General features: G+C 38.3%; 1 protein-coding gene across 4 annotated transcripts; it reads right to left on the bottom strand.

Annotated features, from left to right (window-relative positions):
- Positions 1-473: 473 nt before the first annotated feature.
- paqr5b (progestin and adipoQ receptor family member Vb) lies at positions 474-16305 on the bottom strand. Of its 4 annotated transcripts, XM_017703508.2 has the most exons (10): positions 16159-16305; positions 14768-14791; positions 14318-14406; positions 13239-13366; positions 6697-6902; positions 6045-6171; positions 5233-5277; positions 3259-3355; positions 2069-2213; positions 474-1499 (listed from the first exon to the last, which is right to left on the bottom strand). In XM_017703508.2, exons 3-10 carry the CDS (start codon positions 14369-14371, stop codon positions 1255-1257), a joined length of 1047 nt encoding a protein of 348 aa, XP_017558997.1. In that variant the 5' UTR covers positions 14372-14406; positions 14768-14791; positions 16159-16305; the 3' UTR covers positions 474-1254. The 4 variants fall into 4 exon arrangements, with proteins under 4 accessions (XP_017558997.1, XP_017558999.1, XP_017558998.1 ...); XM_017703510.2 differs by lacking the exon at positions 5233-5277; XM_017703509.2 differs by lacking the exon at positions 14768-14791.
- Positions 16306-17605: the final 1300 nt, after the last annotated feature.

Raw genomic sequence — 17605 nt, 5'->3', positions numbered from 1 at the left:
TTATATTACAATGTAGTCCTGCTCACTACTAGAGTATTTTTAACTGGAAACTCAAAATTATGTAGCAACACTAAACAAAGAGCGTGGCCATTTTTCATTATGTTTAGAGGATTTTAACAACCTGTCTGTCATGTGTCTAACTTAGCAACATTTGCTACAAAATTATGCACTTGTGGGTGGAGCTGGACAGGCCAGTTCTCCCAGTACAGTCAATTATAATGTCCACTATAATCTTATAGCAAAAATGGGGCAACTACTAATAGTTTCAAAACACCACGTTCTGTCTAAGATGGACATCACAGTTATTCAGTAGTCAAATACTTAGTAGAATGCAACATATACTACAGTCAGCCTCTAGATGTCACCAGAGGACAACCAGGCATCATACATTCTTTGGAAATGAATCTTTAATCATCAATACAGTTTATTATTAAAATATAGTTACAATTTATAAATAGTATAGGACAGAAAAAATGTGTCCAGGAAAACATGATTACAAAAATTAATTATGATATACAAAAAAAATCTTTCTTTGTACTGCATCAAAATATTTAACGGAAACTGTAGATGTGTGGACTACAGTAGACTGCACACTGCTCACTTTCTTTCAGTTTTTTTGGCTTGTTGGCTGTTGTATTGAGGTCTTTGGCTGTACAACCAGGCTGTAGGTTTGAAGTCTGTTGAACACCCTGAGATCATCAGCACCATCTACATGTTTGGGATTACTTGAACTGTGAAAAGTGAAAATTGCAACCAACTTCTAAGACTGAACTTTTTGAGGTTTGGAAAAATATCCCTGCAAACCTGAACACACACACACACTCTAGGCTGCTTATCTTTCTGGGTCGCGGGGGGAGCTGGAGTCTACAGTCTTACCTCACAGAAAGGGTCTATAACTATAATGCCACCACTCACCAGATATTACTTAGTGAGTGGGCCATTCTCAGCACAGTACACAATGTGATATTAACATGCCAGTGTGTGCTGCACTGATATGAGTGAGAAAAGTCCATCCACCAAAAATATGGACCTAGTCAAAAACTGACCACTGAATACCTACAAGGAGATACCAATATGGTAGATGTATCTGATAAAGTGACTAGCAGGTGTATAATACTACCTGATTAAATCTCAGTAACTCCTCAAAGCCCTGGAGAATTATGTTAGTGGATGGAACATTTTGAACTAAAACATTATTCTCCTCTCAGCTCTCTGTAGGACCTGGTCTGAGTCTCCAAGAGCCTCACGGAGCTGTTAGTGCCTGCAGCTGGAGGCTTTGCTGGGGGCAGGGCTGCGGAGAAGAGGACAGCTGAAGTGGTAAATGATCCCCAGGCTGAGGACGAAGCAGAGCATAGCGGCCCCCAAAGTACTGCTGAAGGTCACAGCTGGAGCATGGGCCTGCAGCCATGGCCGTCTCAGAGCCATGTCCATCTCTATTGCCTTCAGTTGGAAGTGCGTGCCAATGATCCCACACACGTGGAACAGCTGGTGGCTGTGGCCTGCAGGGGGCAAACAAGTGAACAATGGACAGGAAGTTAGAGGTGTGACCATCTCAAAGAGACGTCTAAAGACATTTCAGCACAGATATCATATTAAATGTGCATTAAAGCAGTCATTCAGTCAAAAATCAGGTGTATACAAATATCCCAAAAATGTAGTTGATCAGCCGAGACATGTTTGGTTGCTTCTTTAGTTTTGTTACTGGAGCAACAACACTACAACCTAACAAGCACAGTTGGATGCCAAAGATTGAGAACAGACTTCTGCACTTTTTAATGCAAAATCGCTGTTTATTTGCAGAATTTAACATATATATTTATAACATGAGGTGCGTATGTATACGTCAAGTTTCCCTATGATAGCAACAAAATGCTGCATTGGTCATTGATGGACAATGTGAAATTGCAGCGTTCTGCCTTGTCACAGCTGCCTTTGAAAGACGACCACATGGAAGTTCATATTTCCAGTATAAACCATGCTGTAGTAAACCCACACAGTGCACACCCTGATGCTGAACTTCTTACTGTTATGCAAACACAGACAGCAGGGCTGATAAGTCCCGCCTTACCGATGTAGTCGAATCGTCCAGGTGCAAGCCTCTCAGGGAGGTGTGTGGCAAACAGGAAGGCCGTCAGGAATGCCAGCAGTGTGTGGTAAATGTGGAGAGAGTTTGCTTCATTTACAGTGCAGCCTTCTCCCACACACAGAAATATCTAGAAGAAAAAAAAAAAGAATGGTTATTCTTGTATTACTCCAACGCTAATTCAGACATGCTCTTAGTTTTCATCTCAATGTAAAATGAAATATAAAATACTTAGAATTAATATATTTATATCCCTGTATTCATGTAAAAGGCAACTCTATTTATGTAAACTATACCTCCATCTCGTTCACATACAGTACTATACAAAAGACTAGGTCACCCTTCGTTCATTTAATTTCCAGTCAAAATGGCCTTTAGTACAAGTACAAGTATTTCAGTATTTGGCATGTCTTCTCGCAAGACTTGCTTTCAGTTTTTGAAGAAATCTGAAGGGAACATTTGCAAATGTTCTTTTTTGTCACCTTTCTCAGTAACAGCTTCTTTGATGTGTAAAAAACCTGTGGATCTTTCAGATCTGAAGGAAGAGTGGAGCTTGATTTTCTCCTTTCTCCCAAATCTGAAAGCTTTAAGTGCTGTTTATCTGATGGTAATATTCTTGATGGTCTACCAGGTCTTGCACGGTTTTTCTTAGGAGTCCCATTTTCTCTGTATCGTTTAATCATTTTTGATCTGCAGTTTTGGAGTTCTTTTTATCTAATCTCACAGGAAAGACCTTTTGAAAAAATGAATTACTTGAACTGTGGTCCAGTACTGTACATTAAAGTTACTTTTTCCTTCTCTTTTATCTTATGACAGTGAGAGAATGTTCACTGGCAAGAGGAACTACAGCATCGGTCCAAAAAAAATATACATAAATAAAGAAGACAAAGTAAACCTCTACATCCTCCCACAACTTTGAGAAACTTGCATTTGAGCTCAGGCCAACAAGACTCTTAGAGATGTTCTCACATAGTCTTCAATGTTGCAATTACCATTTGTAGCTTCTCTTGCCAGACTCAAGCACCAGAAAATGAAAGCATGGAATTACTGCTTTTCTTTCTTCTGTCTTAGATTTCTCTTTATTCTCTCTCTTCTAGATTTAGCTGTCTAGGACAAGGAACATTCTAGATCATTCTCTGTCCTGTCTGATTGTGTGTATGCAGTAGGAAACGCACTCTATAGAAGAGAGGAATGTTGTCGAACAGGTAAGGGTAGGTGAAGGCTGAAATGCGCAACACCTTGCCCAGCTTGGGCTTCTGGCTCTCAGGGAATCTGCGAGGGAAAAAAAACAAGATTATCAAGGTTGAGTAATCACATAGGCACTCCCAAGAAATGAGCTTTATAACTGAAAGTATTAAAGGTGTGGTGAAACAAGTGTCAGCATTAAATCTGCTTTACAAAATATATAACAAAACGCAAGTACTGATACAATTTTACTGATGGTTCAGTGTACTGAGTAAAACGTTTTATAAAAAAATTTTTATATTGATTAAAGCCACACTATGTATGTTTTAGGGATTTGGGGACCTCTCTGGTGGATATATGCAATTACACAAGCAAAAGAACATTTTGTAATGTCAGTTATGCTTCACACCCCTTCCCCAAGGGGATGAATCTAATAATTGTGAGGACTTTGAAAGAGAATTCAAAGACACCAAAAAACTCAAAAGGCTGTGCATGCTACGTTAATGTGTAAAGACATATGACATTGTCTGAAAAGCTCAAGCAAAATCAGACCTGATGCCTCAGACTTTTAAATTACTATTTCAGGCTTTACAGATTGACTCACAGAACATATTTTAGTGTGTTTTTCCCTCCTGACTCAATAGTGCTACTTCTATCAATTTTAACAAAAAATCTTACATAGTGCAGCTTTAAATTGAAATGACTTCAATATGCAAGTTTGTACGTCCAGTTCTATTGATTTATAAGCAAAATAAGTTTGTGAATTAAGCATTTTACAAACTCAGCAAAGCCCTAATGTGGGGTAAAATGTATCAAATTGTTCATGTATTTAAACAGATTTGAGTAAAAAATGCTTCTGGTCACTTTTCCTTTTGCCCATAGCAACATCATCTGTGAATTATTCATATCTATCTGACAGATCTTTTATTATATTCACATCAAAGACCTATCCTATTTTAAATCACCCTGTTGGTGTTTGTAATGTAGAGCATATGACCAACTCAGAGGGAGAGCTAGTCAGTGTCCACACTGAGAGGTAAGTTATCACATGGTAAACAATCATAGCAGTTCATTCCTCCTTCATGAACTCAAAAGAGCTCACTTTTAATTCACAGAATTAGAATTAGATTAATTGGGCAATTCAGAAGTCATGTTAATAAAGCATATCTTTAAAGGGCTGATATTTGTTATTATACAGGGAGATTCACTCGAAAGAGGCCCCGAACATTCTGTAATAACTCTCGCTAGGACAAAGAAATCTGAGCTAAACAATGTGCAACGTGCTCCTCAGTATATGAAGCTTTGAACAAGCCAGGATGCCCCCACGTTGGGGTAGGCGCTGGACAGCTGTCATGATGTTCATGTGTTTGGCAGAAAAAGAAGATCACTTCCAGCATCACATTAATGCAATCGATTACACATACGTCAAGGTATGTAGCAGATTTTTTGGTTCAAGTTGCTTCATCCTAACAGGAGTTACAGCAGAATCTTCAGGGTCTCTTTCAAGTGAATATCCCTGTATTGTGTGGACAGAAATAAATGAGTCAGTCTTTGAGACATTCTGTCATTACTTTTATTACGTTACGTATATTTATTTTGATACATTCAGGTTAGAAACCACATTTGATTCAAATAAATGTATTGAAATAATTGTGTTTATGTTAACTTCTGGAACTTTTCTAGTGGATGTTACAACTAACCCCTTAGCCTTAACAGTTAACCTCACTTAATGGACAAGCTGTAACGTTTGCAACTGCCACTTTAGTCTGATTTAAAACAAATGAACCACACTCAAATATTTCAAAAAGTATTTAGCAAAAAACAAATTGTGTTAGGTTGTGCCCCACAATGCCCCAATCCAAATATCAGAAGGCAAAAGAGAGAGGAAAAATGTACTGGATTAATCAGATGCTTAAGCCATAAGGTGCACACAGTGGCCAAAGTACTGCAACTGAAGAATTTACCTTTCTGTGATGTCATGGTTATAGTGAAGAAATGGTAAGCCAAGCCTTAGCAGAGGAAAGGGAAGGAAGAGAAGCATTGAGATACTAGCAGTTATCATAGTCCCACTTTAGCATAGTTACACTTTTCTGCAAATATGGCAAATATTTTTACCGTGACTTCAACGAAGGATATGAACTAGCTTGTGTAACAGCGTAACAAGCACATCCTAGAAATTAGAAAGCTAGAATGATTTTTTTCACTTAGGTAAAATTAGCTTCAGTCTGGCAAAGTGGTTATTGGGGTTGATGTGTTTAATCAGTTGTGACCGACTGTTATTGGGATCAATGTTCCTATGTTCCTAAGATCCTTCATCAAATAGCATTATGTTCCCTCACTGAAACTGGGGCCCCATGTTTCAGTCCTATTCTTTCTCAATCCTATTTCTTTCTTTCTTTTTTTTTTGTTGTTGATTTTACAACATTGAAAAATATTACTACCCAAAACTAATTAGGTCCTTACATGTTTTAAATTAGAAAACATGTTATCACTGTCAGAAAAAAACATTGTATCTCCAAAATATTCATTTTAAAAAATGTCAAAAAATGAAAAAATGAAGAAAGTCTTGTTCTTATAGTCTTTCATAATGTATCTTATGATGTATTAGTTAAAGACCTGAGAGTATATAGATCCCCTGGGAACATACAGCCCTGGCAACATAGAAATGCTCTCTTATTATTGCCTAGACGTCCATAATCTGTCTATGAGCATGATATATGGCTGTCTTTTAAGACAGTACTTGGGACAATAATGCTTTTTGCGGCTGTGATGATACCTGGAGTAGCAGGCCATGGCGGTGCAGATGACCGTGTTGAATACAGCAATGGAGACATAATATGTGTGAAACATACTGTTCACCCAGGCATCTGGCATAACATACGCAGAGTAGGTGATAGCTGAACCTGAACACACAGAGACATCATTTAGATACACATCAGTTTCATTCACATGATGATTCTTTGATGGAAGTGACAGGAGGGAGCAGTAGTAGCAAGAGTATGTTTGTAAAAGTAAATAGTCTTTAAAGAGATCAAGCGCATCTAAACTGTTGGCTTAATTAGCAAATATATAGAAATATGTTGGTTTGAATTCAAAATAGGCTGTTTTTGAAACTTTTTTGTTTTATGGATCGCATGGACTAAAGAGTATGTTTTCAAACTTTAACAATGTTTCCATACCACAACAAACTTTTTTTTTTATAAATTAGAAAGAATTTCCATGCTATAGGCCCTTACAGCCATAGTTTGTTTGATCAGATTGTCTCTAATCACAAAACAACATTATTTATCCGAGGGTTGATTCTGACCTGTATGCTGCCTGTAAGGATATATATGAATTCCGCTGGACTCTGACTATAAAATGTGTGGATTATATCTTTAATGTGTACAAAGTGTGTGGTATGTGTGCTTAAATAAGTGAAGTCCTACCTAGGCTATAAAAGCTGAGAGCTCCATAGTCGAAGAAGAAGCAGATGTGGCGGGCGCGAGTGGACATGGTGCTGAACGTATGAGCACAGCTGGATGCCAGCGGATACACGCAGCAGGACAGCAGGAAGACCAGCAGCGGCCATGTATAGGCATCATTCCACACATCCTGCATACAAACCACTGTCATCAAGTTCCACAGAAAATACCTGAGAGAGAGAGAGAGAGAGAGAGCACATGTGCAGTTATCTATATGCACAAAATATCTGTCTGTATGTAAAAACATGCATAATTAAAAGTGACCATAACAAACTTTGGTGGTAAGTCAAATTTCTCTGAAATTTGTCTTACATCACAGTTGCTCCATTACATAAACACCCACATCCACAAGACACGAACAAAAACACCAACACTTTCACAGTAAATGATGTAATACACCCTACAGCAACGCCTCAACACCCTACAGCAACACCTCGACACTACACCTTACACTATGTCCAAATTCCACAACTCTCCTGTTACCCCAGTATTGCTCAGTAAGTGGAAAAAGTTGTACAGTTCTTGTAAAGCATAATTAAAGGGTTTTTTGTATCATGAAAGCGTTCTTCAGATTGATGGAGAATGCACTGTAGGTTCTAAATAAGAATGCACTGCAGGTTCTAAATAGATTTCTTGTATTGTAACAAGCTTGACATTATAACAATAGAAGAACCCTTTTGGGTGCTATATAGAACACACATACACACACACACACACACACACACACACACACACACACACACACAAACACACACTTTTTCTAAGCCTTCTGGGTTACAAGAGGAGCTAGATCCTATCCCTGCGGTCATTGGGCAGAAGGCAGGACACACCCTGGACAGGTCACCAGCCTAGACAGACAGACATATACAATCACACACACACACACACACACACACCTAGGGGCACTTCAGGATCTCCAACTGGCCTAACTGCATGTCTTTGCACTGTGGCAGGATACTCACGCAGACATAGGGAGAACATACTCCACACAGAAAGGATCCTCTTGCTATGAGGCAACACTGCTGTCCACTGCACTACAATGCCACCCATGCTATATAGAACCTCTTTCAAAAAGGTTCTCTATGTAGAGTCATCTAAAGAACCATCTCAAAAGGGGACACTATTCAAATGTTCAAAGGAGAAGTTCCATCTAAAGCAAAAGGAAAGCAGAAGTTATCACTGGAATTAGAAAGGAATTTGAGCTGATATAGGAACCATAGCAGTGGAACAGTGTTAATGATCTGCTATAGAGAAAGCTTTAACTATTGTGAGCACATGTTCTTTAAAATCTGTTGTCCTGCCTGGACTTGTTGAAGTTCATGTGGGGTTTTGTCACAGGAGATGATCTTACTAGCATGCATGCTTACACTGCTATTATTTGCAATAGGTTGCTGTGTTGCTGTATGTTAAGTGTGGATTAAAATTACGGAACACATTTGACACCATAGCATTGTGTGCGGGAAATGTTGCTAGGCAAGGGCAAACTTAATCAGCCTGGAGCGAACCAACATTTCACAATCACTCCTGTGCACTGTGTGTCATCGAACAACTGGCCTAAAACAGCTCTGGGCAGATTGGAAGCCGCTAGGAACAAACCCTTCTGCATGTTTGAATGTTAAACAAACATTTATTTGGAGAACAGAACTCCAGTCTACCCTGCTGCTTAACCCATTAATGTATATATCTGAACATTTAAATATTTACATTCGGTCCATATGTTTTCTGAGCATGGCTGAGCATAAATCTGAAGAACTTTTTCAAATTGAATAAAGGCTATGGCTAAAAAGTGAGTGGCCTGTGCAAAATTTATGGCACTTAATATAATATACATTTATATTTTATGTTTGTTTTTAATATGTTAAATTAAGCAAATAAACAGAAATTCTGAAGTCAAATTTGTCATATATAAATGGTATGTGTACGTATAGAGGTGTTAACTTATTTTCACACAAAACCTACTTTTGCATGTAAAAGACTGTAAAGTGTAAATGAGTTCTCTAAAATGCTGTGCATGCCACGAATATGGGCTAAATAATTCTATTAATTTCTCCACAACACAATGTTACTATGTTACTAAGGCTATAAATACTACAAAACCTTTATGCAACCCATGTACATACTCCAAAAGATCCTGTAAAACCTTTTACTAGCATGTATTTTAAGTGACTGAGTGGAATGCTTTGTATGAAACAGAAGAGCTGTTCATATTTTACCTCTGTTGCCTGACCTTCCAGTTAAAAACCTAAGGCAAAAGTTAATATGTATGAGACATTCCAAAGAAAAGGCTCATTTGCTGTTGCTATAATCTGTTCCTGCTCACTGGAAAGCAACAGTCTACGTGCCACTGAAATCATCTAAAAAGCATATTTCATTGCTGTCAAAAGCTTATTTATTTATTTATTTTTATTTATTATAAGATATTTTACATTGTGTGAATATTTTATGAAGAATAAACTGAGAGAACTGGTTCAAGATTGTTACATTAAAGACAATATGTTCTTGTGGACGGACTAATATAAATGGCTCAAAATGTCTTGGAATAAAAATTTCTTGCATTAATATAAATTTAAGTTAATTACTTTCAATAATTTTACCTTCTTCCATAAAGTTACCATTTTAGGAAAGCAAGGTTTGCTTACATGATCAATAATATGCTCAGGTCCCAGATACTGTATACAGAACTATATAAGCCATTTCCTGGGATCATTATAAACTGAGGCCTAAAGAATAAGATGTAAACGAAGCCAGTGTCACTCCGGCATGTTTACTGGTGGTGGAAGGCTCAGAGGAATGCTGTGGTGGGAGCTCATTAGCAGTAATGGGAGAGCTACTGCAGGCCTCTACGAGATCTCCAAAGAGCAGTCTAGCCAGGATAAAACCTCAGTGGGGGAAATGAGCTCTAGCACTGGGTGCTGCGCTATTCAAACTCCAACGCTGAGCAGCAGCAAAACAAAACAAACGCTAAAATCAGTTTCCATGGAATCCAGTATGTGCTATTATGAAGACGCAACGGTGGTACTGTACTGCGAGTGTGTTGCATGTGTATACACAGAGTTAGAAACAGCAGAAGGACACAACGCTGATCACATTAGGAATTGTCTGTTGCTTGTATGCTCTCCAAGTTTGCTTATTAAGTGAAAAGAAATGTAAAAATCATTTGTGTTTTCATATATATTGCACATATATCATGGCACACATGTTATGACTTTGCAAGAAAACCTGGAGGTGGGTGATGCTTGTAAATCTCTTGTCAGTAAATGAACTTCTTCTTTCGGCTGCTCCCTTTAGGGGTCGCCACAGCGGATTATCTGCCTCCATCTTGCCATATCTACTGCCTCCTCTACTTTTACACCAACCATCTCCATGTCCACCTTCACTACATCCATAAACCTTCTCTGAGGTTTACCTCTTCTCCTTCTGCCCGGCAGCTCCATCTCCAACATTCTTTGACCAATATATCCACTATTCCTCCTCAACACATGTCCAAACCATCTCAACCTGGCCTCTCTGGCTTTATCTCCAAACTGCTCCACCTTCACTGTCCCTCTGATCTGCTCATTTCTAATCTTGTCCATCCTTGTCACTCCCAATGAAAATCTCAGCATCTTCATCTCCGCCACCTCCAGCTCAGCCTCCTGTCTTTTAGACAGAGACACAGTCTCCAAACCATACATCATAGCAGGACGCACTACTGTCTTGTAAACCTTCCCTTTCAGTCTTGCTACTATCCTTCTGTCACACATCAGCCCTGACATCCGTCTCCACCGACTCCATCCTGCCTACACCCTCTTCTTCACCTCTTTTCTACACTGTCCATTGCTCTGGATGGTTGACCCAAGTTATGCCTCCCTCTCGTTCACACATGTATTCCGTCTTGTCTCTACTGACCTTCGTTCCTCTCCTCTCCAGTGCAAACCTCCACCAATTTGTCCTACTAAACTGAATTAGATTGTTTTGAACAAACTGTTTTGTTCCAGTTAATCTTTTAAAGTTATACCAAAGTGAACTTTAAACAGCATGGTAAATGTTAACCGGACAGAAAAAGAAACATACTGTTAATCTCAATTTCATGTTCTTCCAAAACAATCTAAAGCAGCCAGTAAATGACACACACTGCAGAGGAGCAAACACTAAAACTATGAAAAAGAAGAAAAAAAAACACTAAAACAAACCGCTTGGCAACGCTTGAAACATTGCCACTTTCTGTGAATCATGTGAAAAATTCTTGTTTCTCTAAAACAAGGAAAAAAAAACATTTTGAATGTTCAATATAAGGTAACATGAAGAGATTTTACTCCAAGCAATTTTGGAGCCTTTCTGTTGGTACATTAATTGTGAAATTTTCACAAAAAGTAAAAGGCAGCTGACAACAATATGGCTAAAATATATTGCTGAATAGCAAGACCATGTGTCACTATCATGGTATAGCAGTAAAGATCATATATCAACCAGCCTTAGATAAACCAGAGAAAAAACAGGATTAACCTGTAACACCAGGATCAATAACCAGGTTTTGTGAGTTTTTTTTTTTTTAAGCTCCACATTTCTGCTTTTAAAACAGAAAAGATAAAATATTTTTCTTTATTGGGATTAAATTTAGGCTTATATAATTCTTATCTACATACAATTAAAAGTAATTATCATAGATATTATAAATATCACAGATATTTGTAAACATTTGCAAACAGCAGCATGTGACAATTTCATAATAAATGGACCAATAGAAATGCTTCAAAATAGTCTTGTTATATTAACTTACAATAGCAGTTCAGAAAGTTTCCATTACAGAGAATTTTTTATACAACCATGATGTACAGTACTGTGCAGAGGCAATGAAAAATTAAAACTATCTCAGCAGTCTGACTTTGCCAGTGAAAAAAATGATAATATGGAAGTTCAAAGGGGCCATAAGAATTTTCTTGTTATCTCAAGATAACAAACATTGTCTTGAGAAAATACGTTTGACATCACAAGGTAATTAACACATTATCTCCACAATCCATAAAATTATAGCAGAAGCACATGGCCTCTCTAGATGTCTGTAATAAAACCATAGAATAAATACAAATAAACATAACCACAGCAAAATGCAATTAGAGGTTTTAGTTTTGAAATAGTTATAATAGCCTGTTTAGATGAATACAGTTAAAACAGCACAGGTTTGCTTCCTGACTTCTAACTGCTCTCCAGTCATGCGGATTTGTGAAATTCCATCAGCAGCACACCTGATTTACTTTAATGAAGGACTGATTATATAACTCTGTATTGGATTATAACTAAATACTAGACCTTTTTTGTAGAGCTTTGAAAACGGTTAAACTGACACCCCTACAGACATAAAATCGCATTATTTTATATTTGCATTTGTATTTATTCATCACTAATATCAGTGCATTTTTAAGTAAATAGCTTTATATATCATTTTATCAGGTGCCTGTCACTCAGTAATGTGTAACATTATGACCTCCTCCTTGTTTCTACACTCACTGGCCATTTTATCAGCTCCACTTTCTATATAGGTGCATATTGTAGTTCTACAATTACAGACTGTAGTCCATCTGTTTCTCTGCATACTTTGTTAGCCCCCTTTTACCCTGTTCTTCAGTGTTTAGGACCCCCATTGACCCTCACAGAGTACTATTTGGGTGGTGGATCATTTTCAGCACTGCAGTAACACTGATGAGGTAGTGTGTTGGTGTGTGTTGCACTGGTCTGCGTGGATCAGACACAACAGTGCTGCAGAGTTTTTAAACACCTCAGGGTCAGTGCTGGACTGAGAATAGTACACCAACCAAAAATATCCAGCCAACAGTGTCCTGTGGGCAACATCCTGTGACCTCTGATGAAAGATTAGAGGATGACCAACACAAACTGTGCAGCAGCAGATGATAAGATAAGATAAGATAAGATAAGATAAGATAAGATAAGATAAGATAAGATAAGATAAGATAAGATAATCCTTTATTAGCTATCGTCTCTGACTTTACATCTATAAAGTGGAGAGACAAGGTAGGAGTGTCTAATACAGTGGACAGTGAGTGGACACAGTGTTTAAAACTCCAGCAGCACTGCTGTGTCTGATCCACTCAGACAAGCACAACACACACTAACACACCACCACCACATCAGTGTCACTGCAGTGCTGAGAATGATCGATCTCCCAAATAGTACCTGCTCTGTCCATGAGGGAGTCCTGACCACTGAAGAAATGAGTAAAAAGGGGCTAATAAAGTATGCAGAGAAACAGATGGACTACAGTCTGTAATTGTAGAACTACAAAGTGCATCTATACAGTAAGTGGAGCTGATAGAATGGACAAAAGAGTAGAAACAAGGAGGTGGTCATAATGTCATGCCTGATTGATGTAGAATGGTAGCACTTGTAATTAAGTACTGTTGTGCACTCCTACTGTAAAGGGTCATCAGTCTAAAACTCATGGAACACATGTATGACCCCACAGCCTGTTATTGCATAAAAATAAAGAGAGTGTGTGTGCTTAGTCTTACCAGGTCGGTAGGAAGTGTGTCCAAACATTGAGAGTTTCATTGGTGAGCTGGAAAAGGCTTAGGACACAGTCGATGGCTGAGCTGCGAGGGTGACGATAGCCAGAGATAATACTGTCCTCCTGGAAGGCCTGCAAGACACATGCATGAGTGGTTTTCAGCCTCAAACCTTATAAAGCTAGGCCATGATGCACTACTGACCCTGATTTTGACTCTGTGTCAAAAGGATCATGTGTGAGGAAACTCCGCTTACACCAGTGGTCCATTTTACCTGAACAAGACAAATTCTGAAAAGCCACCTAATTGTATAGTCAAAGGAAGTGGTGCAAAAGCCTTTTAGGTTCAACATTAATTAATAGACGTCCATCACACTGTGACACAAGTGCGTTATTTTGTTGGTCAAGCTTTACAGAACATGGCTAAGATTTCTATTCAATCTAATGAATTTAGGTCAGAGAGTTTAAAAACGCTATGCTACTTTTGTTCGTAGGTCATTGAAGCTAAGCAGGTTGGAAATGACAAAAAAAATATCTGCTACCATGGTAGTTTTAGCTTGATGGCATCAAATAAATAAATAAATTCACCAGGTCAGTTCTAATAGCTTGACCCTCCACGTGAATACAAAAGAAATGAAGGACACACTATGCATTTCTAACTGAGTTTATGAGTGAGTTGAATGTTTTTTCTTCTTGCCAGAGCTCTGTTAAGCTGATCCAACTTGACAACTTTACTACAAAGTTACTACAAAAAAATGCATCTTTGGTCAGAGCATGAATAGGCTAGTTCCTCCTTTATTCTTTCGCAGGTGGGCTTTACTTCCTAAATTTCCTGATCTTGATCACACAAATGATCTGTACCACCTTCTATAATGACCCTTTATGCTTGTATGTGTTCCACTGGTGTTTCAGTCTAGATACATATTAATGCATTTGACACTACTGCATTACTCCACGTAATACGGTGTAACTGTTATGAGGAATCATCTGCTAATGTCCCCAGACACCATTCAGCATGTAACCAGCAACAAGCAGTGCTCTGTGTTTTCATGTGTAGCTGTTGTGTAAGCATGTGAATAAACTTACTTTAGGAACTTGGTGGACGTTGAAGACTCGGGGCAGTTTGATCAGGCTTAGCATGATTCTCAGGTTCCAGCTCTGGCTTCCACAGGTGACTGAGGAGAAATGCAGGGAGGCAGGGTGTTGTGACATTTTACCTGAACTCAGACCAGTTCAGCTAGCCCAGCCTCCGCCCCGCCCATGCAGAAAAAAACACATCTTGCACATGCTCTCTGTTTCCTTTGAGACATACAGTCTGAATTAAAACTGATTAATTAGTGCAGTGGATGTGGAGACACACACACACACACACACACACACATCATCCATATTCCTAAACACCGGTGTACCTACACTTAACCTAATGCTAAGTTTTGGAATCAAAGAAATCTTTATGGTATTTCACATTTTCAAATAAAGGCATTGTGAAACTATCAACAAATAAATGGCTTAATTATTCAATAAATTAATACAAACCTCAGTTCCAAGGCAGGTGGCATGCTAATAAAAACAGAAAGCAATGATTAGTAAATTCTATTTGACCTGTATTAAGTTGAAAACAGCACAAAAAAAATGATGTTTTACTTTACAGAGGTCATCCTAGGTCAGGGCCATCCTAGCATTAACTATGGCCACCCATTCTAAAAGTTCTAGCTATGGCCTTGTTACCTTATGATAACATTCCAGAAAAAGTTGGACAAAAACATGTTTACTATTGTGTTACTTCACCTTTCCTTTTAACAACACTTAATAATAATTTATCAATCTAGTTTTGAAAGTGGAATTTTGCCATTCTTCTGTTACATAGGTTTTCAGCTGCACAACCATATGGGGTCTTCATTGTCATGCTTTGTGCTTCATTGTGCACCACACATGTTCAGTGATAGACAGGTCTAGAATGCTGGCAGCCCAGTTTATTTTTATGTAATCTGACTCATCTGATTATGCAGCCATGCTGTTGTAACTCACACAGAATGTGGCTTGGCTTCATCATAATGAAACAAGCAAAGATGTCCCAGAAAAAGACTCATGCCATGAGCACTAATCATGAGCACTACTAAGCCAGACCTTAGCTTTTAAACTTTATGCTGGTAACAATCTGGATGGTCATCTTGGGCATGCATTATTTCTATAAACAATCTGAAAGCTTGACCCCAATATATTTCCACTGTCATCATCATCAGGCAATGTCAGATGAGCTTGAGCCCAGAGAAGTTGGTAGCATTTCTGAACATGATGACATGTGGCTTCCATTATGTACAGTCTGAATTGTGTTTATTAATGGTTCCTCACAATCACTCATTGAGGAATGTTGTTCTTAAAGTTTTAGTGCTGAGCTTGGACCAATAATAATAATTCCCTATAAAAAGCTAGGCCTTTCCTGGATGGACCTTTTATACCCAAGCAGTATTACCTGTTAAGATGTTTTTGAACATTTCACAAAATTCTTAGTCTCAAACTGCCCCTGTCCCAACATTTTTCTAAAGTGTTGCAGGCAGCAATTTCAGAATAAGTATATATGTTTGCAAAAAATAATGACATGAATATGGTAAAACATTAAATATCTCAGCTTTTGTATAAATACAAGACAACATATACTTTCAAATTACTGCTTTCTGTTTTTATTTGCATTTCACATTCTGTCCTAATGGTTGTAAACAAATAAAAAGGAAAAGCAGCCAAATCTCTTCACATTGTCCATATTTATGTATTTTCCTGAGTACATTTAGTCCCCACAAAGAGCTAAAACAAAAAAATACCTCACAATTTCCAGCTTTTGCACCTCTGAACCTTAAAACTTAAAACAAAAACGGGAAAAAAAGTCTGTTAGTCTAAAAGCTAATGCATCAGTATATTATTAGTCATACCTTTAGCGAGTTGAACAGGTTGGTGTAGTTAAGCAGAAAGGCTTAGTGTTCAGCAGAACAGTCCTGCAGAAACAGATGTCACTGACATGAGCAGAAAATGCCCTGAAAAGCTGCTGCTGGTCAGCACGAGTGGACATATCAGTCAGTATTTCTGTCACTCATTCTATTTCCTGGGCTGTCACAGTACAGGGCAAACCTGGCCGGTCAGGCAGAGGGCTGTGGCCTTATCGGTTTCACCCAGCCCAGGTACAGTTGACGAATGAATGGAGGGTGTGTGTGTGTGTGTGTGAGAGGTTAACGGCAGCCGAAAAGTAAACAAATCTTTTTCTGGCTGGTCTCGTACACACTGTCTATTTCAGAGACCGTGTGCTTGTGTGTCTGTTTCACACACAGAGAATGCAGCACACTGTATGTATCATGTTGCTATAGAGATGTGTTATCTTGTGCAAACTGTAAAGCCTCGAAAGCAAACACCTGTGGCTCATGACACGACACATACACAGCCTTGAATATGTCTTTCTCAGCTTTTATTAATTTAAATAAACTGAGACTGAGCTGTTGCTTCGTCTGTATTCCTCAGGCTAAAGTTATACAGGTGCAGAGAATTAATTAATGTTACTGGGCACTCAAGATGTTGTGTTACATAACAGAAGAGTTCATTTACATGAGTAAGTCTGCAATCATTAAAAGGAAGTTGTGTAAAAACTAGAGCAAATGTCTAGGAAAAACACCTGACTACCGCAAGCTGATGAATTTATAACTTGCTAACTATGCATTGCTGATGATTGGATGCTCATTTGAGGTTCTAATAACCTTCTCAGTATTAGCAATCCAGGGTTTTGTCTCACGATGCCTGATTCTTGCTTACCAGCCTTGCTTTTTCCATTATATATGATTTATTTGCTCCATATTTGAGTAGCAATTTTTGTGCTTCTATGGGGACTTTTCTTCATGTTTCCCTGCAACTGGCAGGGAACTTGTAGATGTCCTCTTAAATGCCAAGCTTTTTACCCTGAGTATCTAAACCTAGATTAACAGAGACTGTTGATACTGTTGTAAAACAAGTTAAATGTGTTTGTTTTATGAAGGTGAAACTCATTGAAAATTATTGAACCGGCACACCGCAGATCAGCTGCTTCTTATTGTCCAACTTCAAGGCAAAAGCAATGGCATAATAACAAAATATACCTTTATCTTTAACCTTTTCCGAGCATCTTCGGCATCTTCTTTCTTTCCTTTCTGTTTTCTTCTTTTGGCTCCAAATGTGTACATTTTTTGAGACATGACTAATCAGTTGTATTTTTCCTCTCATTGAAACATCTTACACAACATAATGGTACAGTAGTAAGCCATAAGTTGTTAGAGGGGGCAGTGGTGGCCATAGGGCGCTAAGTAGCTGCTCATGTCACTTATTCACTAGAACCAGTACTGTAACTAATTATACATC

The sequence above is a fragment of the Pygocentrus nattereri genome, chromosome 25, assembly GCF_015220715.1.
Source record: "Pygocentrus nattereri isolate fPygNat1 chromosome 25, fPygNat1.pri, whole genome shotgun sequence".
Classification (NCBI taxonomy): Eukaryota; Metazoa; Chordata; class Actinopteri; order Characiformes; family Serrasalmidae; genus Pygocentrus; species Pygocentrus nattereri.
This window is presented reverse-complemented; position numbering and strand designations above follow the sequence as displayed.